General features: G+C 43.9%; 1 protein-coding gene across 2 annotated transcripts in view; it reads right to left on the reverse strand.

The window, feature by feature from the left end:
- raraa (retinoic acid receptor, alpha a) overlaps positions 1–17,202 on the reverse strand; it is a 75,648-nt gene extending 58,446 nt beyond the window's left edge. For both annotated transcript variants that reach the window (XM_054598517.1, XM_054598515.1), the window contains exon 1: positions 16,733–17,202. In XM_054598517.1, the coding sequence (XP_054454492.1) occupies positions 16,733–16,886 (154 nt within the window). In that variant the 5' untranslated portion in view covers positions 16,887–17,202. The remainder of the gene's footprint in view (positions 1–16,732) is intronic.
- Positions 17,203–24,539: the final 7,337 nt, after the last annotated feature.

A 24,539-nucleotide genomic window follows, 5' to 3' on the forward strand; every position in this document is an offset into this window, starting at 1 on the left:
TGGAGAGTGTACCTTGCCTCTTGTCCTCGAGTCATTCAACATAGGAAGACAAAGACAACAATGTACAACCCACGTTCATGAGAACATGACGTTGTCTGAAAAAAAGTTTATCTCTTTCGGGCGTATTTCTTTGGATAAAACATTTCAGTACTAACGATACTGTCACAGCCCAAGTTAAATACAATGCCGATGTAGTTAACACGAACATTTGTTAACATTTTCACTGTTGTTCGCCTGGACCTCCAACACCATAATGAAGACGTAAACAGAAAGAATTCAGTGTAAATAAAGGGCTGCGGAACAAAACCTTCCACAGCATCAAAATCCTATAATAAGAACCAACAGATGCTAATTCCATGCAAGGAAGAGCATGACTCCACTCTGTTAGCACCTTGTCCCCACCTGTTGTTGATCAATCAAATCAACAAAATTTGTCTTTGCCTTTTGCAAATGAACAAAAATGTGCATTCAGTTTCCGACAATCTTGAACAGTTGACATAACAAATTCAACACACTTCATCTAGTGGCACTAGTTTGTCCTGTGAATGTGTTCAAGATGTGAACAGTGTAATCATTTAATGATCCCTTTGTTCAGGACCGGTTCCAGTCAGTTTGATCGGTTCTTCATGCAAAAGGGGGATAGGATCGCTCTCTTCCTCCCCCCCCAAAGTTTTTTTAGCCCCCCGGCCTCTCTTATACTCTGCCCCTCTCGGCTAAGTGATAAACACCGTCTGTTGGCCATAAATCCAGGGGGAGTCCTGACAGGCGTCCCAATAAAGCGCTCTATTTTCTCCCTGTTTGGTAGGTTTGTCGGGGCCCCCAGAGGAAGTGAGATAACATTAGAAGGAGGAGGAGGAGGAGGAGAGGAGGAGGAGGAGCAATTTCATCAGGGCTGCACACGCACGCAAAAAACACAGGAACACACAGACACACACTAGTAAACAAACAGGGGTACCGTCCGCATGGAAGGACAACACACACACACACACACACACACACACACACACACACACACACACACACACACACACACACACACACACACACACACACACACACACACACACACACACACACACACACACAAAGACAGACTTACTCGAAATGAGTGACTCATGTGCTGAGTGGCCATTACGCTCTAACCGCGAGACTGCTGATGAAAATGTCGGCCTAGAAGCTGTGAAAAACATTTATTTTTTTCCTTTCTTTTCCCAGTCTCTCTTCCTTTCCACTCAAACAAACACAGATAAACAAGGCCAAGCCAACATTCACAGAAGCACAAACCCCAACTAATGTGCAAAGCAAACACCAACTCCAGTTCTGTCTGCAGCAAAACACGCAGGCGTCATCGTTCATTTCAATAAGACATAACAACAACACAGGGCTCTGGCTAAATAAATGCTTTAGGTGCAAGTGTGCATCCCACAGAATACCCCATAACGTTCTTATTTGCTGCAAATATAAAGATGGAGTGAAATGTGTACACACAGTGCAAACATTGATTAGTTATAATTAAAACCAATCCTCAGATGGAACTCATTGGTACTTATATCAATTGTTAGACGAGTGGATGTTCTAGTGGCTGCTTTTCTTCACAAGAAGAAATGAAGGGCCAGCCATCTTCAGAGGCTATTATGGTATGTTCAGGCTGAACATGAATCGAATTTTAGACACACAATTGCATCCAAAGTCAAAAGAAAGCTACGAGCGGTCATGAAAAGAAGCAGATTCTTCTGAGACTGAAGTGAAGAAGTGTCCTTGTGGGTATCAACTGCTTCAAGTTGAGCAAAAAAATCCTGGGGCTTTACACATTTAATTATGAAACTAACAGAAAGAACCGGGGATCCTGGTGAGTTTCCCCAAAAAGCGTGCACTTGTTCCAGTCAGCTGCGTGGTACATTCTGTTACATTACGACATAGCGTATAATTGTCTGCCATCCAACCCTAATGTATCTGCGATGACTATATCTTGACGCGACACTGCTTTGTCCATTTTTGATCAGTTATTCAAGGAATAAGAAAAGCAAACTTCCGAACAACAAAATTGACCATTGCCCCTCGTATGCTCTCATTAGCATAATTTGATATTCAAATAGCAGGGATTCAATGTAACATCCTGAGTCTGTATGCCGGCATTCCATTATCTATCTCTTATCTCTTTCAAGTGCTTCATCCTAATCTTCCTCCTCACCCTTCTCTTCTCCATGAGAGGACGCCACTCTCTTTATTCAGTCCTTCAAACTTTTCACCTGTCTCGGTCTCACAACACACACTCCATCAAATCCATCACTCTCTCTCTCAGGGGCTTGGATTTCACTGCCTCCTCATTTCTCTCACACACCAAAGGTCTTCATCTCTTTTATCTTTTCTTCATTGACTGATGGTTTTGAGGGTCTGTTTGCTTACACTACCCCCAAACATCAGCGGCTCAAAACAGACTAGTTCATGTTTGTGCATTTATTTTTTTCATGTTAATGAAGATGCAACCAATAAAGAAAACAATGGAGACGGAGACACAGAGACAAAATGAGATATGCAGTCAAAGGAGAGGTTGGGAGACAAGAGGGCTTTTGCTCTTTGGTCTGAGTCATTCTGCTCTTAAGAGGATTCCCACCTGGTAGCAATTTAGGATCTGCCTGGTAAAGCAGGCCCTGGGAAGGGAAAAATAATGTCTGTTGGGTTAGTGGTTTCATTTTTCAATCAAATAAATCACGACCTTACAGAAAATATTTTTTGTCTTTTAATGGCCTCCCCAGCGTTTGAAGTTCCTCAAGGGACAGCTAGCTTTGAAGTCGAGTGTGGAGCGAACAGTGTGTAAATGTGGTGTGTGTGTGTGTGTGTGTGTGTGTGTGTGTGTGTGTGTGTGTGTGTGTGTGTGTGTGTGTGTGTGTGTGTGTGTGTGAGAGAGCACTCATTCTATTGCTTTCTCAGAGTCCTGAAACACAACACCTGAGGTACTCCTGACGAAAGTAAAAGCCCTGTGAAGACCTTTGCGTGTAGCAGCGCCGGCATATAAAACAATCTTGCAAACCTTTGTCGATGATGGCACTACAAGCTGAAGGAATAATTTAACATTTGGGGAAATATGCTTATTTGCTTTTCTGGCCAGCAGTAAGATGAGGGTATCTATAAAACTCTGTTTGGTAAACATGAAGCTACTGTGCAGCCAGTTGGAGATATGATATACTAATTAATAATGATGTAACATAGTAATTAATGAGCTTCAGAGGCGCTAATAGACAGATCTGGTTACCATTGGACAGAGCTAGTCTAGCTGTTTCCCAATGTTTCCTTTATGCTAAGCTAAGCTAACCAGCAACAAGTGGCCGCTCTATATTGAACATTCAGACATGATAATGGTCTCAATCTTTCCATCCAACTTTCAGAAGAAGAAAAAGCAAACAAGAATGAAAAATGTCCCAAAATGTTGAACTATTGCTTGGGGAATAAACTGGACCCACAGTTTCCTTTGATTTTCAACCAATCATGTGACATTGTTCATGTACTCAAACCCTGACCAATGGGAGCTTTTTGCAATTTTGTCCATGTATCTCTTTTTGCAACCACAAAAGTAAAAAAAAATAGTTAGTGTATGTTCAGAGAGAGGAACAGAACAGTATTATTCTGTTATTACAAACATCTCAGAGTGGAGGAGAGAAGCTTGTTGAGAGGCTTGTTGTGCATCAGGAAATTGGTTTTGCTATCTGAAGTACCCGCTGAATGCATTAGTGCTATAATTCAATTTCCACCATGCAACTTATCATTCGCGTACAATGGGCACAAGCCCATTGGCCAAAGATGTTGGAGGAACGGTAAAGATGGAGATAAATAAGAGGGGCTTTAATTAGGTCTACAGCTGCATGTGGATGAAACTGCCCCCCTCCAAAGACTATGAGAATTAATGGGAGCGGAGGTTAAGAGCCTCTGAGAGGAACACAGCAATGTGGAAAGAAAAGGAAGAGGTCCGGGAAGAATGGAGAGACTTTAATGAACAACCAAGGACGTTTTGTCTGGAATGGGGCCCCATTCACATGGAGTCTATTCAGCTACAGCACCATGGTCCAAGTGTACCAACTTTGGGTGGGATGAGTCAACAGCCACACACACACACACACACACACACACACACACACACACACACACACACACACACACACACACACACACACACACACACACACACACACACACACACACACACACACACACACACACACACACAGTATGAGATGGACAGATGTGCAAGCATGCACATGCAGAAACACGCGCTTGAGCACCACAAGAGAAAACGACGTCAGCTTCTGGGCATACGGTAGAAGAAGCCGCACCAAACGCGTTGACAGACGGACGACTACCTTCATGATAAAGACTTAAAAATATTCCTCTCTGAAACGTTTTCCCCTGGAGCTCCTCCACTACTTTCCATCTGTACCTTCAGTCCAAGCGAGCTGGTTTTGACATAAAGGCTATTTTTCAAAGAAGTGAAAGACGCCAGTTTTGACAGCACATCTGCCAGAGCGCCTTACATTTTTTTTCAGAGAGGCCATATAGTTGTCTCCCCAGGAGAAAACCAGCCAATGCTCTTCAGAAACACACTCATACTCGCTGTTCTGGCACCGCTCAGGGCTGTAGTACGCTGTATGTGTACATTTGTTTAACAGCCCAAAGGGACAAAGGAAGACAACCTCGCACACAGAAAAATTAAAAAAGGTGTGGACATTTCCTGGACTTAATGAAAAGCTAAAACACACTGACTTGTCTTGCACACACCCATGAGAACCTCTGTGAGTTTAATATTTAAAGCGACATAACTCAAAGTCAAGCCAGCTCGCTCACACTGTGTACACAGCTTGATTATCGGGCCCTATTTGAAACTCACAGCCAGGCTGGAACGATGGGCGGATTGGATGGACGGATGTTTGCTCTCTGCTTATTCAGTGTCTAATGTCTAATGGAGACGGAGGGATAGCAGGGTCGAGAAAATGAAAGGAAGAGAATGACGATGGGCCTCGGGCGGATGTAAAAGAAAGAAAAGATGAAGGAGGAAATAAAAATGTACAACGTTGAGAGGGAACGAGCCAGGAAGACGACCTGAGTGGGGAGAGAGAGAGAGAGAGAGAGAGAGAGAGAGAGAGAGAGAGAGAGAGAGAGAAGAGGAGATAATTCACAAGTAGACTGAGAGCGGGGAGAAAAAAAAGTGAGGCGGTGAGAGCGAGAGTTTGGCCAAGTGCTTACAGGAAATAGTTCTGTTTGATGAGTAAATATTGAATCAGCGAAATCCCATCTCTGGCACCACCTCACCTCTCCCTCCCTGCTTCGGTTTCTCCCTCTCTCTGTCTCTCTCTCTCTCTCTATGTTAACAGTAAACAGGGACATTTCACTTCGATTCTAAGGGAAATAAACACATGATGATGAAACAGATCATTGAAACTGCATGTGCACAATTAAAACAGCAAACAGACGTCTGAAAAACAGGAACACGTTGAGGCGATTTGTCGAATGATGAAAGTTGAAACATAGTCCCGCCCTGCCGATTCCGCCTCCTGAGACTTCCAACAAGGTATTCATGCAAGTCAGCGGACATTTGTGTGAATCTGTTGGTGATTCTTCGGTGAAGGGTACGCCCGGGCCTGCTGTGATTTAAGATGCCTTCAGGGGCTCTTCGCTTCCCTCATTCACTCTCTCCATTTCTCTTGATCTTTTCTCTCCCTCTTCCTAACCTCCTCTTCTGTCCTGTCTCTCCCTTTCAAAAGAATGAGCGATTCGAGGGGTCTCCGGGTCGGAGAGAGGGAGGACTTGGGTTTGACCTTTAGGTATGTAGCGCCACTCCGTGTCTTTCTCGGCGATTCACTCGCCACTGCTTCCTTCTCCTGTGGTGTTTCACCGTTGAGTCACAGAGTACGTGGGTGTACACTATGCATGAGTCACAGTTTGTGAAAATTCCAGTTTGTGATAGTTAGCCATCGTTTCAATCAGTTATTGATGGTTGGGTAATCAGATAGGCACACTGACCCTTAAAGCCGTCCATTCATTACATAAGAGTTCGGCCTCTCCTCGTCCTCGGAAAAGCATTTCCGATGACAAACCATAATCTCCCGGATTGCCTTGCTGTGGGATTTTTTTTGTTGTTGTCTGTTCCTTAAGTGAATAAGGAAGAAGTGTTGTCCAAATGTGCAACTTCAAGATAGACCAGATCCTTAAAACCACGTTCTATTTGCGAGGTCTGCCGCAACAATCTAATGTAGTGTATTCCCAATTTAAGCATGCACGTTTGGTCTTTGTGTCTGTGTGTGTGTGTGTGTGTGTGTGTGTGTGTGTGTGTGTGTGTGTGTGTGTGTGTGTGTGTGTGTGTGTGTGTGTGTGTGTGTGTGTATCTGTTCTGGTTTAAGATTTTATCTTGGCAGTAGAAGATCAGTCAATGTCAATGACTGTGGAATTCCTCACTAACTCCAACAGATCCGACCAGTTGCACAACCATCAACAGCAACACTGAGAATCCCTCACAGTGTAATCCATCTGACACAACGCTGTGTTAAAGGCAGAGATTATTTAAGACATAATCCATGCAACCACTCTCACAGACTCCCTATGGTGTGTGTCACACCACGGCCACTTCACTTTTTGTTAAATAGTTCACATTAGAAAAAATGTTTACGCTCGGACCGCCACGTTTCTGGCCCACGATTTTAAGTGGCTGTTGTGCTAGTGCCTGAACATAGTTTGTTGCATGAGACAAACTAAATTAGGGGACTAATCAAGGCATAATGTACACCATTTGTTTAGAAGGCCATTTGAAAAGGAGGGCTAAGCTGTGTCGCTAGTCACGTCCTGTCTGTCCACCTAGTGTGAGCCTTCTTACAGGATGTCTCTGTGAAAAGGAGAAAGTCTTGGACATGATGATAAAAGGATAATATATATGTGTGGGTGTCAGTGGAAGAAAGAGGGAGGATGAGAGAGAGAGGTGGAGCTGCTTGTCCCAGAAAATAATAAAGAAGAGTGAGGCCACAGAGCAATGAGCGAGATCAGAGAGATGACGGTCGTGAAAACTTAAGGAGAAAGAGAAAAAAATGCAGCCGCATTCATGAAATTCAAGCACAACGGTGTGCTTAACTTTCATGAAAAGGAAAAAGTGACTCACACAATGTGGAAGTTAAATGAAAAAAAAATGGGGGGGAAAAATGATACACTTATTATCCCAGTAAGTGTATTAGCACCCACATACTAACAGAAAGACATAAAGCACCAATGTAGGGAACTCAATGTGTACCTCATTTATTATAAGGCCAAACTTTATTTCTGATTGTGTTAAGATAAAAGACATAAACTCTGGTTTCAAATGTCCCAGAATTACCTGCAAACCTCATATGACTGAAGAATTGACGCCCCACATCTGTGCTTTGTGCGGATTCATTCCATTCACACAGGAAACACTGTTCAGATGGAATGTATTTATGTAAGGGAGGTTCAACGATTTTAATATCGCATGTGCTGATTAGTGATCTTAATCCCGTCTGGAGCGCATATGTTTCTTTCCCCCCCTTGTAGTTACAGTCCAAAGTATTGACTGATATTTGGAAAACTCATTGTTCCTTCCATAGTATTTTGTTTGATGAAACACACATTCCTGTTAATGAATTAATCAGATGAAAGCAATGTTTGAGTTGCAGATGGGGCTTCAGTTTAATTTTCGCTTAAGTTTACTAAGTTTTCGTTCACTCAAAACCCTCGTTGAGGATTTCAACTGCTCCTTCAATAACAGTGAGGAAAAAGAAAAGATACAAGTGACACAACTTGTTGACAAAGGTGTCGGCTGTGACTACTTAATTGAATAAAAGACACTTCTATAGATTACATTCTATTTGCTTTGAGATGTTTCTTTGAATTCCAGTATCAAGAGGTCCAATTGTTCAGTATTACAATAGAGCTTAACAGATGACAGGATATGAGAGCCTATTCAGACCCTTGATATTTCATAAATCCTTATATAATGAGTTTCAAGCATGGAACCAAGGCGACCAACTATGACATTAATTATGACCATATAACTTTTGATTTGGAGAAAAAACATACAGGAAAGTTTCAGACAGGCTGCTGCTACAGGGTGAGCGGACATGCATTTCAAACGTCAAACCTTATTGTAGCCGATAACTTATTAATTGTGGGTAGCCATACTCATGATCACGATTCACATTTGATTAATTGTGCAACCCTTCTAGCTTGAATGGTTACCAAATGATGGCTAATAATCAAAAACCTGGATTCAGATAATCAGTGGGCTTTTCACTCATGGAAACTCACTGTCAAGGCTCTATACTTCACAGTCTTGACTTAAAAAAAGAAACCAGATGACTAATCAAAGTAAAAAATATGCAATATCATAGACCACAGCATGAAAGGTCGGTGTCCACAAATCTCTGGAATGCTAATGATTGTCGTAGCATTAATTAGCCTGTGCTACACAGAGTCGTTTAATGTGCTAACGCTGTCATCAGGGGCATTATCGTTCCACTTCGAGGAGACTATGCGCTAATGCTAGCAGACAGGCTTGAGGTTAAGTGTGGCCAGGGGCCCCTTAGAGAGGTGCCAAGAGAGAGAGAGAGCTGGTGGCCCCATAAGCTCGGGCCGAAACAGAGCCCTCTTAGCCCCTTTGCGCAACACAGCTAGCCATTGTGCTGGGCTGAAAAAGCGCATTAGCTGCCGAGAAAAGGGCTTTCCCTCTGAAACCCCCATTTGGACAACAAGCAAAGCTCTGCTTGATAATTCAATCACTCTCCCGAGCTGTGCAGGGCCGACCTGCACAACCTCTCAAAACCTTTCCCTCTGCTCTCTCCTTTCCTTCCTCCCTCCCTCCCTCCGTCCCTCCCTCGTCTCCTCCATTAGGTAACTGTCCTATATTTTACGGATGCCGTCATTCCTACCGCTTATCAAAGGACAATAGAGGAATGATGCCTGTGAGAGAGTCGTTGACATTTGAATGTATGCCGCAGTGTGAGTTATGGCTGCACGCAATGGGTACTGAAAAAGGGCATAAGACGATAGCGAGATATGTGTGTGTGTGTGTGTGTGTGTGTGTGTGTGGGGGGGGGGTGGGTGATAAAAGGAAGGAGAAGGGGGTCAGTGGGAGAGTGGGTTGAAGGAAAGGATAGGAAAGCCATAGAGAGGAGAGAGAGAGAGAGAGAGAGGGAGAAAAAAAAAAAAAGGGCAGTTCTTATCGCTTTACCCTTGTCTTGACTTCCTCAAGGCGCCTTTGAAGAGAGCAGGAATAAAGATACTCGCGCTGGCACATCAGAGAGAGAGAGATTTAGATTATGCGAGTGTTTACCCAACTGAGTGCTGCATGGCTTCCGGCGACAGCCTGCTGGGTTTTGAAGTAGTCATGGCCCAACTACAGCTGAAAGCGCTCGCCGCTCACAATATAACACCCATGCTGCAGAGGAGGGCTTTCTCTCTGTTTGTGTGCGTGTGTGTGTGTGTGTGTGTGTGTGTGTGCGTGGGTAATCGTACACATGTGTGCATGCACGTGCCAGTTGGTGTGAATGGTTATGAGAGATAGCATGCGTCCCTGGATCCCTAATAGAGTGTGCAAAGCATTCTGCATTGCTGTGTGCACAAATGTGTGTGTGTGTGTGTGTGTGTGTGTGTGTGTGTGTGTGTGTGTGTGTGTGTGTGTGTGTGTGTGTGTGTGTGTGTGTGTGTGTGTGTGTGTGTGTGTGTGTGTGTGTGTGTGTGTGTGTAGGGCTCAAAATGGAGCCATCCATCGGATTATGGTTAGACAGCTCTTTGAAAAGGAGGGCCTGTATTTGCATAAGCGGCCATGGAAAGGGAAAAAAAACGATAGAAAAGAAAGACAGAACGAGAAAAAAAGAAAGAAAAAGAGAGGGGAGGAAAGAGGAAATAACAAATAGGGAGTAAGGAGGTGTAGTGGACCCCACTGGCCGAGCCACTAAGGGGATAAATCCTGTGACTGGGATCAAGCATTCTGGAGAGGGATTTGGCCTCAGTTCCCCTCGAACCAGATCGAAATAACAGGCTGGGAGTAAATAGGTGGTAGGTTAATGGTAGCTCTGTCAAGTCCCAAGGTGGAGGAAGGGAGGGTGGAAAAGAAGGACAATAAGAGAGAATAAGAGAGAGAGAGAGAGAGAGAGAGAGAGAGAGAGAGAGAGAGTGTAGAGTGAGGCGTGTAGGGGAGGACGATCAAGTATATGACGAAAGAAGGACGGGTGAGGAAAGGAGATGAGCGGATCAGGAAAGAAAAGTGGACATCCAGAGGAATTAGTGATGGAGGGAGGGATGAAGGATGGGGGCTGGAGAAGAGAGAAGGAGAGAACAAGAGATGTGCTGAAGCCAAGAAAAGGAGTGAGGAAGAAATGATACGAGGGAAGGCCAAAGAAAAAGGGGGTGATGGGTTTTCTTGTGGGAGACCCTTTTGGCTGAAGCTCGCTCGCGTTTTGGCACATGACGCTGGCACGAGACAGAGTGCTGCCAAAGCCTCTGTGTGTGTGTGTGTGTGTGTGTGTGTGTGTGTGTGTGTGTGTGTGTGTGTGTGTGTGTGTGTGTGTGTGTGTGTGTGTGTGTGTGTGTGTGTGTGTGTGTGTGTTCGCCTGGGGCTCTGTGTCTCTATCCCTCTCTGATTCTCTGTTTGTCTCTCATCTTTCTGCTTTCTCTTCTCAGTGGACTTTCTTTCTTAGGCGATGTTCTCGTTGTCCTAATGAACGCCTTCATATACACTTTGATCCACGGCAACGTCACCGAGGGGGCCCCCTCCCAATCAGCTAATTCCCAAACACATGCAAAGGCACAATACCCATAGACATGCTGTTAGATCTGAGACCAGAGACATATTGTAATTTGTTACTGAGGACAGACCCGTCTAGTTGAGTCTGGTGTAGCATTCACACTGGATTTTTAGCCCCCTTTTAGTTGTGCATTATTTTATCAATAATGGAGGTGGAGTGTTTTATCCTGTCTCAGCTCAGTGTCCCCTGGAGTTAGACTCACATTGATTTATTTCACACCTCACAGTTTACGCCCAATGACAACGAGCAGCCTTTTTGCAACAGGAAATAAGGTTATGTAAAAGTAGCATAAATGCTTTTTTGCGTAAATGTTGTTATTTCTAAGTGTTTAAGGTTGCAGTTAAGTGTCTAAAGAAGTACATGTACTGTCCTTCAAACGCTCACAATAATGCGTAATAATATATTTTGAAGCACAGAAGCACTAATATTTATATATTTATTTTAATATTATAAAAAGCTCAGGGTGAAATGAAATAGTTGTATGTGCAGTAAAAGAAGCAGGAGAAGGATTATTGAAATAGCCTGTGAGTCACTTAATAAAGGTATGAATCAGACTCACCAAAGGCTAAAACCCTTTAACGAACTGTGATCTGCCCGGGATCTCAGAGTAGCATCAGAGACAATGACTTCTTTGAAAATGCAAGAATAAGACAGTCCTTGCGCTCATTTTTCAGCCTCCCAGCGCTCTGAAGTTAATTAACAAGGTCGTTAAGCTGAGGTGAATGAGTGCTGCGCTGCTATGCTAGATGTGTTTTACACGCCACTTTTAATAAGCCTGCATCCTTGCCATCAGAGTATCGGCAACCCTCAAATGACTTTCCAATAATGACAACCAGCTCCCCTGAGGTGATGTGTTTTTCTGTGTGAGTCAGTGTGTGTCCTTCTCAAGTGGCTAAACGGCTGCTACCTGGCCACTTGATAGAAAAGTTCCCCCCAGTCATTAGCTTGTTTGTGTGTGTGTTTTTTTTTTTGTATCCACACACACACACACACACTTTGGATCACTGCCAAAAAGGGAGCAGACCGCAAGTGTTTCTCGCTGTCATTATGCTTATCCCCACCACACTAGCCACGTGTGTGTGTGTGTGTGTGTGTGTGTGTGTGTGTGTGTGTGTGTGTGTGTGTGTGTGTGTGTGTGTGAGAAAGTGTGTGTTTCTGCCACCCATGGAGTGTACTGACATGCTCCCTTGATTCCTGCAGACCACCGGGGCAGAGGGGGACCACCTGTTTGTCCAGAAACACACACACACACACACACACACACACACACACACACACACACACACACACACACACACACACACACACACACACACACACATTACATATCCATATTTACCCATGGTCAGAGCCTTCACATAGGTGATACACACACCACACACACACCACATAAACACAAACTTTGCCCAACATTACCATATCCATATTTACCCATGGTCAGAGCCTTCCGCCATGGGCTGCTTAATGGGATAGGTGATACAAACCCACACACACACCCACACACACACACACCCACACACACACACACCCACAAGCTTCCTTGAGGTCTGAAAATGTCCTTTCATTTTTTCTCCTAGTGGCCCAAAAGTACATTCATAAATGTCATAAATGCCCAGCTAATAAGTCAAAAGAGACACTGCCTGTGCGTGTTACCGTCCCCGGGCAAAAAGCTCCTGTACAGAGCAATTACTGTGGCTGCTGAAACAAGAGCACTCTGTGGGGAAAAGCCAATTAGTCCGCCGCGGCAGCAGGTAGCAAGCTGGCTCCATTCATTATGATCACTCCTAACACTGTGCTAATGTAATAGCACAGTGTAAGAGCTGGTGACAGACTGCGGAAGCTTTAATGATAATAACCGGATCAATAGATGGGGGTGTTATTAGCAGATAGATCCATACTCATACAGGCGAGCGGCATGAAGGATTTAATCTAAAATGTTAATCAAAAGTGTGTGTGGGTGTGCGTGTAATGAGCACGTTCTATTGTATGTGGAGTTTTGGCGTGGGTGTGCGCGTGTGATCAATCCATGGTGATAATATTCAGTTAACTAATAAAGCTGCAGGCAATAAATGTTTTATCAATATCTGCAACTGATCTGCTCCGGTGTGTAACCTAACGTGATGATTTTCAGATAATTTGATGTGAAGACATAACCCAGGAGGCCGGAGCTGGAGAGAACTAGAGACGGTTTGTTGTAGGACTGGATTAAGCCTTCTGCTCTGCTTGGTCCAAATAATTGGTCTATTGTGGTTTGTTAAAGGAGGCCGAGGCAGAAGAGCTGGACAACTGCGAGGACGAGTGGAGGAGGATGAGTGTGAACAGAGAAAGGGAAGGAAAAGAACAGGAGGTCTGATGAACAGGATTTTTTTTCATGGCAAATGAGTTAAGCAGTAAGACAAAATGTCCTGGCTTCATGACCGCTAACAACTTATTCACATTCTAGAACGGTTTATATCTGCAACACACCTGTTTGGACTGAGCTTACATGGAAGAACTACAATGACCACCTCGCTGTCTTCCTCCATCAACCACTCAAGATGCAGTTTACATCCATCTCCGTCCAAAATGTCCCCACTTTCTCATTTTTATCCTATTAAACATTTGATGTAAAATTGTCAGAATTAGCATATCAATTCTTGAGTTATGGACCAAAAACATGTTTTGCGAGGTCACAATGACCTTTGACACCGAAATTCAACCTTGAGCTCAAGTGGACGTTTATCCAAATTTTAAAAAATTCGCCGAAGGTATCACCGAGAAAAAGATCACGAGAAAGGGACAGACGAGAGGTCTTTGTGACCTTTGACCTCCAAAATCTAACCGGTTCAACCTTCAGTTCAAGTGGTTGTTTGTGTTCCTGTGATATCGCCTTCACAAGAATGGGACAGACAGACAACCTGAAAACATAATGCCTCTGGCCACAGCTGTGGCAGAGCCCTAATAAATACATAAAAAAACAGGTGTCTATGTACCAAAGGCACAGTGGAGAGCCAATCAGGTGAACAGGATGTAAATGCAACACCTCTCCAATCACCATGGAACAACACATTCACATGTTTCACAGCTTAGATCTTTTAAAAAGGTCTAAACTATCTTATTGGACGACAACAACAACATCCACAAGGACACCAACACAAGGACAAGTGCACACACACACTCTCACACACACACACTCTCACACACGCACGCTCGCACGCACGCTCGCACGCACGCACGCACGCACAGAGATACTGTATACACTCAAACAGTCATGTGAATTCATCCTCCACTGGACGCTCTACAATGCTGAAATCCATTAAGCCCAAAGCTCGGCTCGCTTGCCTCCAATCTGACATTCTGTAAATTCCTCTCATTCAAGCTCCAAACAAACTGACTTTCTCTCCCCCTCCCTCTGCACCCGCTCTCTTTCTTCCCCCTCTTCCGTCACTGCTCGGCATTGAATGGGGTTGGTGAGGGCTAAACTGGAGTGTGTGTGTGTGTGTGTGTGTGTGTGTGTGTGTGTGTGTGTGTGTGTGTGTGTGTGTGTGTGTGTGTGTGTGTGTGTGTGTGTGCGTGTGTGTGTGAAATTGTGAGAGAAGGAAAAAAATAAGTGTTTGAGCACGAGGGTGGGAGAGAGAACTGATCTGCCAGAGAGGGGGATAGAAGGAGGAAGAGAAACGGGGTGAGGGTGGTGAGTTTGTGTCAGAATGGAAGGAGACGCATGCGTTTCTGTTGCTGTGTGTGTGTGTGTGTGTGTGTGTGTGTGTGTGTGTGTGTGTGTGTGTGTGTGTGTGTGTGTGTGTGTGTGTGTGTGTGTGTGTGCATGTGTGTGAATTATGCCTGCAGTTATCTGCATGCAAGGAGGAGCTGGAGTGAGAGAAAGTGAGCCAGCACGAAGGGCAAAGATTGTGTTTATGTTTCTGTGTGTGTGTGTGTGTGTGTGTGTGTGTGTGTGTGTGTGTGTGTGTGTGTGTGTGTGTGTGTGTGTGTGTGTGTGTGTGTGTCGTGCTGGTTAGGAAGCTGCTGGTTAGGAAGCTGGCTCTCCAGTGTTTACAGACAGGAAATGTTTGTCCAGGGAAAGGGGAAGCAACCTTTGAGGCCAGCATGGCAAACACTGGGAAGTGTGGCCCTACACTCTCACACACACACACACACACACACACACACACACACACACACACACACACACACAGATATTCCGAAACACACACGAACAACAGTGTGAAAAGAGGAATCTGACGGGAGGTGCCGTATTAGTGAGTAAGGCAGGGTATCTGGTATTGGGGAAGTGGGAGTGACTAGGCCGGGCACTAACTGTTCTTCACTTCCCTCCACGCTGACTGCCAACGCAAACTCCAGCAGATAGAAAGTCAATGCAACGACCCCGTCTGAACCTGTGAGATCCAGGACGCGGTCCGCCAGAACGGTCCACACCAATTCACACAAACAATGACTGTAGGTCTGAATGTATTCCTTTAGTTCATATTCCTGCTGCTGCCACAGCCGTTTAGTTGATCATCTAGATAAATGATGTAAATGATTCTCGGTCTGCTGTGAGATGCAGGGATTGTCCCAGTTTAATGTTTCACTGGATTTCAAAGCACTTTAGGGCTTTTGATTAGTAGTCAGTCATGGAGGTGCGTTTAAATATATTCATTCTTCTTTATAATTCCATTCCACTACATTTTAGAGGACAGTATTTTACTTAAAGATACTTTGCAAAACATGATTTTACATACTGAACTCCTTAAAGTCTGATTTTTCTTTAAAAAAATGACTGATCTGCCAGCGCAGTGAGATCATTTCAACTTCTTTATCAAAAAGTGAAGTCATGTTTCAAGAATTTTAGTGTAAAATGTTGATTGAATGTTTGACTTGGTGAAAACTGCCAGTATGAGGTGTGATTTATCTTTATTTTAATGCTGCAATCTGCTCTGTCTGTCTTTCAACATACTAAAATCCACTTCCAGAAAATACTTAAAACTAGGTGAGATGTATTTAAATTATCTCATTGCACTGGCAGATTCCTTCACTTTCACTTCACATGGAGATGTTCTTCTAGAGCAAAACATAAGCATACCGCAAACTATGATGTAAAGAAGCTAAAATAAACTCTAAAAGCGGCTTTAACATTAAAATAAATAGGTCATTGCATTAGTAATATCACATTTTAATATTGCATTCTGAAAGCAGCCACTGCACGTAATGAGGACTATTAATACATACATGCTGATATACGGTGGCCCTGTTATCTGAATACTTCTTCCACCACTGTTGAGATTCACAAAAGATCTGCTTTCCTTTGGTTATGAAAACGTGTTTTTCATGTAGTTTGAGCAAGTCAGTACAGACACTATTGATGGATTGCAACAAGGCGTTATAGCGTGAAGGTTGGCTACAATGATAGTTTTTTAAGATTTACATCAGGACTGCTAGCCAAATTTGTGTTCCCCAAATAAACAATGCTCCTTTCTGTCTGTCTTGCCTCACTTCCTTGTCATCAACGCTGACATTTCAATATGTATGTGTGTGTGTTTGTGTTGATGTGTGTGGGCTTGTAAATTAAGGACAGCGCTTGAGGCGATGTGGGTGTGTGGCCATGTGTGTGTATGTGTGTGTATGTGTGTGTGATTGGCTGCTGCTCGCTGTTTACCAACGCTAACATCTTTAGCGTTCAAAGATGAATGAACTGTGAACAGGATGAGATAAAAGTGTCCTTTTACCGGCAGACTAACAGGCACAAGCATCACGCACACGCACACGTATATACAAACACACATACTAACACAGTGGGGGAGCATTGCAGGAAACCGTGTGCCACAGCCGCACAGGTAAACTAGGACACACACAGAGGAAACTGAATCTTCCTCTTCCTAACCATCCTGCACAATAGCCAGAACATGGTGCAGTCCCACATCTGCAACATGAGCCAAAGGTAAAGTCTAAAGTTTACTTACTGGCTGGTGAGGGGGTGCTGTATCCACTGATAGGCAGTCCCGCCAGGGCCGGAGGCGACAGGCTCCCCAACATGTGGGGGAAGAAGTAGGAGTAGGTGGGCATGGGGAAGCCGTTTAGGTGGGGGCCAGGCAGCGGGTTGCCCTTCCCAGCCATGATGGCTCAGTCCACCTCCAGTCACAAGCAGACCTCACTGAAAAAAAACACCGTCTAGCAGAGCCAAAGAGGAGTCAGTGTGGATTCCTGTACTGGTTTAATCCCCCATAGGGACACTGCATGAGTGGATATTCCAAAATACTGCAAGGCAAAAGTTGTAAAAAAATAAAAAAATCTCCTTATGGTTTGGAAACTGGAGTGCTGTTGTCCTTTAAAATGGCTGCTGTAGAGGTCACCAAGACAAAAAGAAATCCTGCTGGTTTTAGTGAATGTGTGTTGAGGGTTGAGTTACTAAGGAAACAAAGATAAAAAAAAAAAAAAAAAAAAAAAAAGAGACACAGGGTAGAAGTATAAAAGAGGACTGTAGAGGGTTTTATCCTTCCTTTCTCTGGTATTGTGAAACAAGCTGAAAGGCCTTATTTGCGAGAGGCGTTGGGGCGGCTGGAAACTAGCACAGCCATTCCTTATCTTCAAGATGAAGGGGAGGCAGAAGGCAAGTCGAGTCAAGAACAGGTGACTTTGACGACCGCAGTCAGGATAGATGATAGTGGTGATGGGGGTGCTAGTGGTCGTAATGCCTTCAAGGGAGCGTAGATTCACTCTCCCTCTGCAGAGCGCTCCTCAGGAATGAACAGCTCACATGATGCCAAGACAAAGCTCTTCTCCTTGGACGGGCCTCTTTTTTGCAGTCAGAAAGTCTCGGTCTGTGAAAAAAAAAAAAAAAAAACAGAAAGAAAGAAAAAAAAAGAGATCATTTAGTGCTTCAATGACAAGGTAAAGAGATTGTTTCCCTTTGTACTTAAGTGCCTGAGCAAAACAGTTCTTTTCTTTTGACACTAATTAATGGTAATGTCTCTTCTGAAATGGTACAAAAACACCCCCCTCCGCCTTAATTATCTAATGGAGTGTTAAAACTGCGAGGAGAGCAGTGGGTGTGTGATGTCTCCTCGCAGCTTTGTGTGCCCATACGCGAGCTCATTAACAGTGACAGACTACAAATACTGCGGGAGACGAGCCAAAACATAAATGAAGAGAGCAACACAAAAGAAAACTTTGCTAATTACACCAGTCGCTTAAAGCCAGAGGTGAGACCCAAGGCGTCGTTCTGGGACCGCGAGAGATTCCTGCTGCGGAGTTTGCTTCCAAATTAAGAGCAAGACGTGTACAAACAGACCTGTAACCGCCGCGGAAAGCTTGAGCGCACACGAGGGCACTGACAATTATACATCGTTATCATAAAGTAGTACACTAGCACCACAGTATATACAAGAGTAAGAAAGAAGCTCCTCTTCAAAACAGCTTGTCAAAACATGAGCATGACTTATTTTCTAACTATAATGACCCTTTTATGAGTGTGTGGATTTAATGCGCAGCAGTAAAACCATCGACACACACACACACACACACACACACACACACACACACACACACACACACACACACACACACACACACACACACACACACACACACACACACACACACACACACACACACACACACACACACACACACACACACACACACAATGCACTGAAAATGGAAGAATTTGTCTTTGCATGAACACTGTTGCTCAGGAATGTGGCACTCTAGCATGAATCACACCAGGACATCATGGATTAACTCCTGTAAAGAGAGAGGGGTCAGGTCAGACATGCTGGTCTGCCTGTTCCCACTTGAATGGTGTACATAAAGCATCGGGATAGGACAGGTGAGAGGGGGCGCACTGGTGGCAGCCAAGTGACAAATTAAAGGGGAAAAAAAAAACCATACAAAACGTTTCGCCACATGCAGGTAGAACAGCTTCAATGCTCCTTAGGTATGTATTCTACAAGACTCTAACTCCACCAGAGGGATGGACTCCATTTTTCCAGATATTCTTTCATTTTTAATGATGTGGTGGAGAGAGCTGTCTAGCATGTTGGTCCTAAATCTCTCATAGAGAGAGATCAATTGGGTTGAGATCATGATTTTTGATGAGTTTCTTCTCCTCCTTCTCCTGCTCATACTCATAACTTCCTACATATGCTGAACAGCGAGTGCATTTTAATGTGAATGCAGTGGTAAGACCGTGTGTGTAACATGTGGTTGAATAGGACGGCGTGTCGGCTCTGAGGTCAGAATATAGTGACATGTGAGGTTGAGACATTCTATCTCACAAACTGTAATTAAAATACGAACAAACCTAAAAAACAACAAAGGTATATTAGTGTTTTCACTTATACTTAAAAATACTTAAACATGTATTTCCTGTTCGGCAGCACCTGAATTTGTGATGCGAATGTCTCATTTACTCAGGATTTCCCTTAAATTTGCCATCTGTCTGTTCATTTGACACTACTCATCTACATGGGTTCAGAATGATTGACGTTGTGAAATTGGTGAAATTGGATACTAGACTACAAACTGTACTTCAAAAAACAACACAGGGCCTCCTGGTGGCTAGCTGTGCACTGGTGCTGCAGTAGTACTTTGAATACTCTTGCATCACATCTCTAGTGTCAATCTTTCCCGTCACTGTCCTCTGTGTCATGTCTTAAAAATGAGTCATCTTCAAGAGAGGCTTTGTCTCTGTGGGAGCATTGCTCCATGGTAACCGTCTTTGTTCCAGTATAACATTCTTTGGTGTAACTGTCAGAGAACCGTTCTCAGTTATTCCATAGGGGCTCAGTGTTCGAACTGTGTCAGCATGTGTGTGTGTGTTACGATATACCTGCATGGAGGTGAAATGAGTAATTACTTATGAGAATGAGTAACCAGTGTGCAATAAGGGGTGTGTAGTGCAGGTCGTGTATGTGGAGCCGTGATATGTCTGTTAATCAGATGGAGAGCTGATTTTATGGGCTTGGCCTTCTATTAGCCGACTTATTTTTATTGATCGTGCTTTCTTGTCACCCTGTCGCGGTGAGCCGGTGTGTGCAGTGGTCGGGGGTTGTGGGCTGGATGCTGCGCTTGTATTAGGCCAAAAGCTTTAACAGCATTTTTTTTTTTAAAAGCCCAGGGGACTTGGATAGTTTTATTAGCTCGGGTGCAGCCACCTATTAAACCAGAGGAGGGCTTAAGAGCTAAGGCAACATACTAACATTGGCCAGTAAGATATCATTTGTGGTTCCATAATACAGAGTAATACACAACCATTCCCATTATGAAATGCAGTCTTGATACGCTCCACATTGCACATTGGTGTGTTCATGTAAAATGCATCAGGACTGTCAAAAATTCACACCAAAGCCATATATATTTTAATGCAACGACCAGAGGCCACATGTGCTGAACTGGGTCTATTCAATGAGGAACTACAACTCACTGGGAGACTGGGAGAACCCACAGTCTAGAAAATGGGCCACTTCCTTCACCATTATCATTACAGCGTCTAGAGTGGGCACCATGAGAGGCCGTTCTGAATGATAAGCAACATCAAACATTACCGTGCACTTACACCAGCAGCAACTTTGTTGTAGTGCACCCACAGCTTATTCTTTTTCTGATGTTGCAGTAAATAGACGGAGATGTTGTTGTTTACTGCAAAGGAAGTGGCTTCAGCACCACCAGCTTTTTCTTTATTTTTAACAATTGATAGGAACAGACTGGTAACACATAATGGCAGTGAAAGTATCTACTCATATGCCTTTAGATTGAAACACAGTGACTGAGAAACATCAAGTCAACTGAGATTATATGTAAAGATCACCAGACACAACGAGCTGCCTACACAAGAAAACATCCGGCTCAGGTAGTCTTTTCTATTGTGCAAGAGCAAACATAACTACAATTACCGCCCCACGGTTTGATACGGTTACTTATGTCATCACGTCATAATTTTATTTTATTAGACATCTGTGTGAAATTGCGTAGCGTATGACTTCTTGAGTTGTGACCAAAAACATGTTTTGTGAGGGCACGGTGACCTTGACCTTTGACCTTTGAGCACCAAATTCCAATCAGTTAAACCTTTGGTCCAAGTTGTTTGTGCCTCATTTGAAAAAATTCGCTCAAGTCAATTTACAAGAATGTGAAGGACAACGGGAAAACATAATGCCTTCAAACACTCAGAGGCTTAAAAATGTAAAAAAAAATGTGTCTTATTAATCGCAAATTATGAGAATTTGTGTGCATCTATTAAAAAGTGATCCCATCATTATTTTATGAATTATAAATAATAATATAATATAATAATTATATATAATATATAATATACCCCATAAAAAAAAAAAATCCTTTAAAAAAGTTGATGTTAAAGAATATGTATATAGAAAAGGAATCTATGCATAGGAGAGTATTTAATGAGGCCCAGTATATGGAGTTAGATGCATTTGTTAGAATAGATGCTTGTAAACCATATCTGATTGGTGCATATAAAGCATTTCAAACACATTATACACTCACTCCATGCATACACAAACAACACACACCCACGCAAACGCGCATACACACACACACACACACACACACACACACAACACACACACACACACACACACACACACACACACACACACACACACACACACACACACACACACACACACACAACACACACACACACACACACACACACACTCAAAAGTAACAGCAGGGTGTGGACGGAGGCAGAACGTAACTGATCACCTGTTTAATCCCTCTACCAGCGGTCAGAAAACACACACACACTATCGGTGGCATAGAGATCAGACAAAACACTAAACGAGGTATCAGGCCACAAACGAGGGCCCGTATAATCTGCTATGAAAACCTCACACGCAACACCAAAGCTGGGTGAAGCTGCAGACATGCACTCCGTAACCTCCCTGCTGTCAGTGCTCACAGACCAATCACACTTCTCACTAACATCTGTGTTCTCTGATCCTACATTGGATAGGGTGTGCAGAAATCACGCAATATGTCAACCCAACAGACACGCACACAGTTTGAGTGTATAGGTGTTTATATGTGCGTATATATACATAGCATATTCACGTATATACACACACACACAAGTATTTCCATCTAAACACACACATTCTTTTTACTCACTCTCCTTCTCACACACATGAATGCATGCACACTCGTACTTATCTCGACAGGCAGCCGCCTCCCGCCGTATTATGCATGCGTTCTGTATGATGCAGCTGACACACAAGGTCACTGATATGGAGAGGAAGAAAGTGGATCAGTTGTTTGCATAATGCTGCACTTCTGCTGATCTCCATTATAGCATATAGAGGTGTTAAAGTATTATCAGGGCGGGTGTATATGTCTCACATACACATACATAAAGATATAGATGTAAAAACAAGCATAACAGAGAGGAATGAGAGCTTTCTGTATGCCAGTGTCATAAAGCTCCTGCACTTGCTCACTGCACTTACAGCGATACAGCTGAGAAATGGCCCATAGTAGTCTGAAAACAGTCATAGATAGCGTGGATTAAAAGGATCACGCAATACAGCATCCTATAGAAGTGGGCAGGGACCCCTGGGGGCCTAGAATCCAGCCATTAACCCACGTCTTTTCAAGGAGTTTCGAACAACTCCATTTGTATAGCCTTATCGGCCTCTTTGACCATTATATAGCTAGCCCATATCTGCCAAAGTCATTTCAACACACAGGCAAGGTGCTGTATGGAGGGCAGCTCCCGAGGGAATGTTTGTGATCACTTACAGTACGGAGGAAAAATAAACAAACAATCTGGGTCACTTGGTCCTAACTCTGTGTTTGGCATGTATCAGGCAGAGAGGGGGAAGGGTCAGAGGTCACGAAGCACGGGATACTGTAATTGGTTCTGACAGCGAACGCTGAATTAATAATCGGGAAAAGCAGCAAATGGCAGCGTGGGGTCGGGGTGGACAACGCAGCAAACAGAGCCGAAGGGCGGGAAAGCAAACACAACGCATGACATACAGAGATGCCCTGGTGTGTACATAAATAGACACGCGGGCACGTTCAAAGAGTTCACTGACAGAAAGGAAAACATACACGGGTAGATGTCAAGGCTCGCAACAAAAAACACACAGGGTGATTCTAGAGACCAAACAAGTATGAACACATGCAGGCTCTCACACCAACATCTACGTTCTATATCTCTCTGGATGATTAATTATCCGAGAATTGAGGGTGCTGCATATCTCTGTAGCTGTGTCCCAATCCAACGGCTGCATCCTTCGGAGGACCCAGCCTTCGCGGTCTACGTCGACCGCATCCTTTGAATACCTCCCCGAAAGGAGACGGTCTGGTCTACAGAGGATTCACGGCTCCCGTCTCCTAGCAACCAGCTGCGGTTGTCATAAAGAGTATAAAAGAGGTAAAGATTAAAATGGACGAGCTGCTGTAAATAGCGCGGCGGCTCTCGGTAGCGTTAGCTGGTCAGTTATTAGCGTCACCTAACTTAACCGATCATTTTAACATAAGTGTGATCTGATCAGGTCCCTTGTTTTTTAGTTTTAACACTTGTATCGGTAGATATTCACATGAGTTAAAACCCAACAATTACATTTAAATGTGAATTCTCCCGTTGCTGGTCCACTAGTCGCCATGTCGATAAAAAAAAAAAAAAAAAAGGTTGCTGTGACGCAATTGGTCTACAAATGCAGCCCCTGAAGGATGCGGCCGCTGGATTGGGATCTTGTGTCAGGAGCAGCTGGTGGTGAGGTTAGCAGCACCACACCTCAATGTGTTGCTAATGCTATGGAGTCCAGTGGGATTAGACACTATGGCTATGTTAATGCTATAAAACGGTTTTATCAAGTATGTGTCTTAAAGTGATAAAATAAGATCCCAATAAGAGTAACTTTTCAGACAACACAGCTTATGCTCCTCTTTAGGAGAATCTGCTGCTTTCCATCTCCATTGTAGAATGCTAAGTATAATGGCATTGCTCAGCGATAAGTAGTTCAGCCTGTGGGAACAAATATTGAAGAACAATGAACACAGTAAGTCAATTGCTATCATGTTGTTATATGATACCTGCCACTTTATTCATGTTGCTCCTTTCCTGTGGGCACGTCATTTTAATATCGCCAACGTGCTGCGCCTGCCGTTTAAAAATGACAGACATGCTGCTTCACGTGTACTTACTCTAGTAATCGTATTTGATATCTCCACCATGATGACAGTGTTTCGCCATTTAAGGTTGAGTAGCAGACGACTTAGACTTTCTCTATAATGGCCTCAACATAAAAACCCACATAGATCTGTACCACAGCCTCTCCACGGGGACGGCTACAGGCTGCTGGCTCAGAGTGGATGACAGTCCTTAACAGTGGGCTCCGACTCCAGCCCGCATGGCTTTTGCAGCGTTTCGCATAATGGAAGTCGCTCGAGCACGATGCATTGAAATTTTTATGAGGACAGCAGCGTGGGTGGATGTATACGTCAGAAGTGAGATATGACATTGCGGGAAAGGGAGGGAATGGGCACGCATGAGTGTGTGTGTAAGAGCGTGGGTGTGTGCGTGGGTGTGTGTGCGCATTGATGTACAAGTGTGAGACAAACACGTGTGTATATATATCAACAAGTGCCTGAGCGTATGGGTGATGTGTGCGGTCACACATGCAGGCTGTGTGTGTGTGTGTGTGTGTGTGTGTGTGTGTGTGTGTGTGTGTGTGTGTGTGTGTGTGTGTGTGTGTGTGTGTGTGTGTGTGAGAATGTGCCCAAGTCATGTGCTGAATCACATTT

The sequence above is a fragment of the Anoplopoma fimbria genome, chromosome 5 (assembly GCF_027596085.1).
Source record: "Anoplopoma fimbria isolate UVic2021 breed Golden Eagle Sablefish chromosome 5, Afim_UVic_2022, whole genome shotgun sequence".
NCBI lineage: Eukaryota > Metazoa > Chordata > Actinopteri > Perciformes > Anoplopomatidae > Anoplopoma > Anoplopoma fimbria.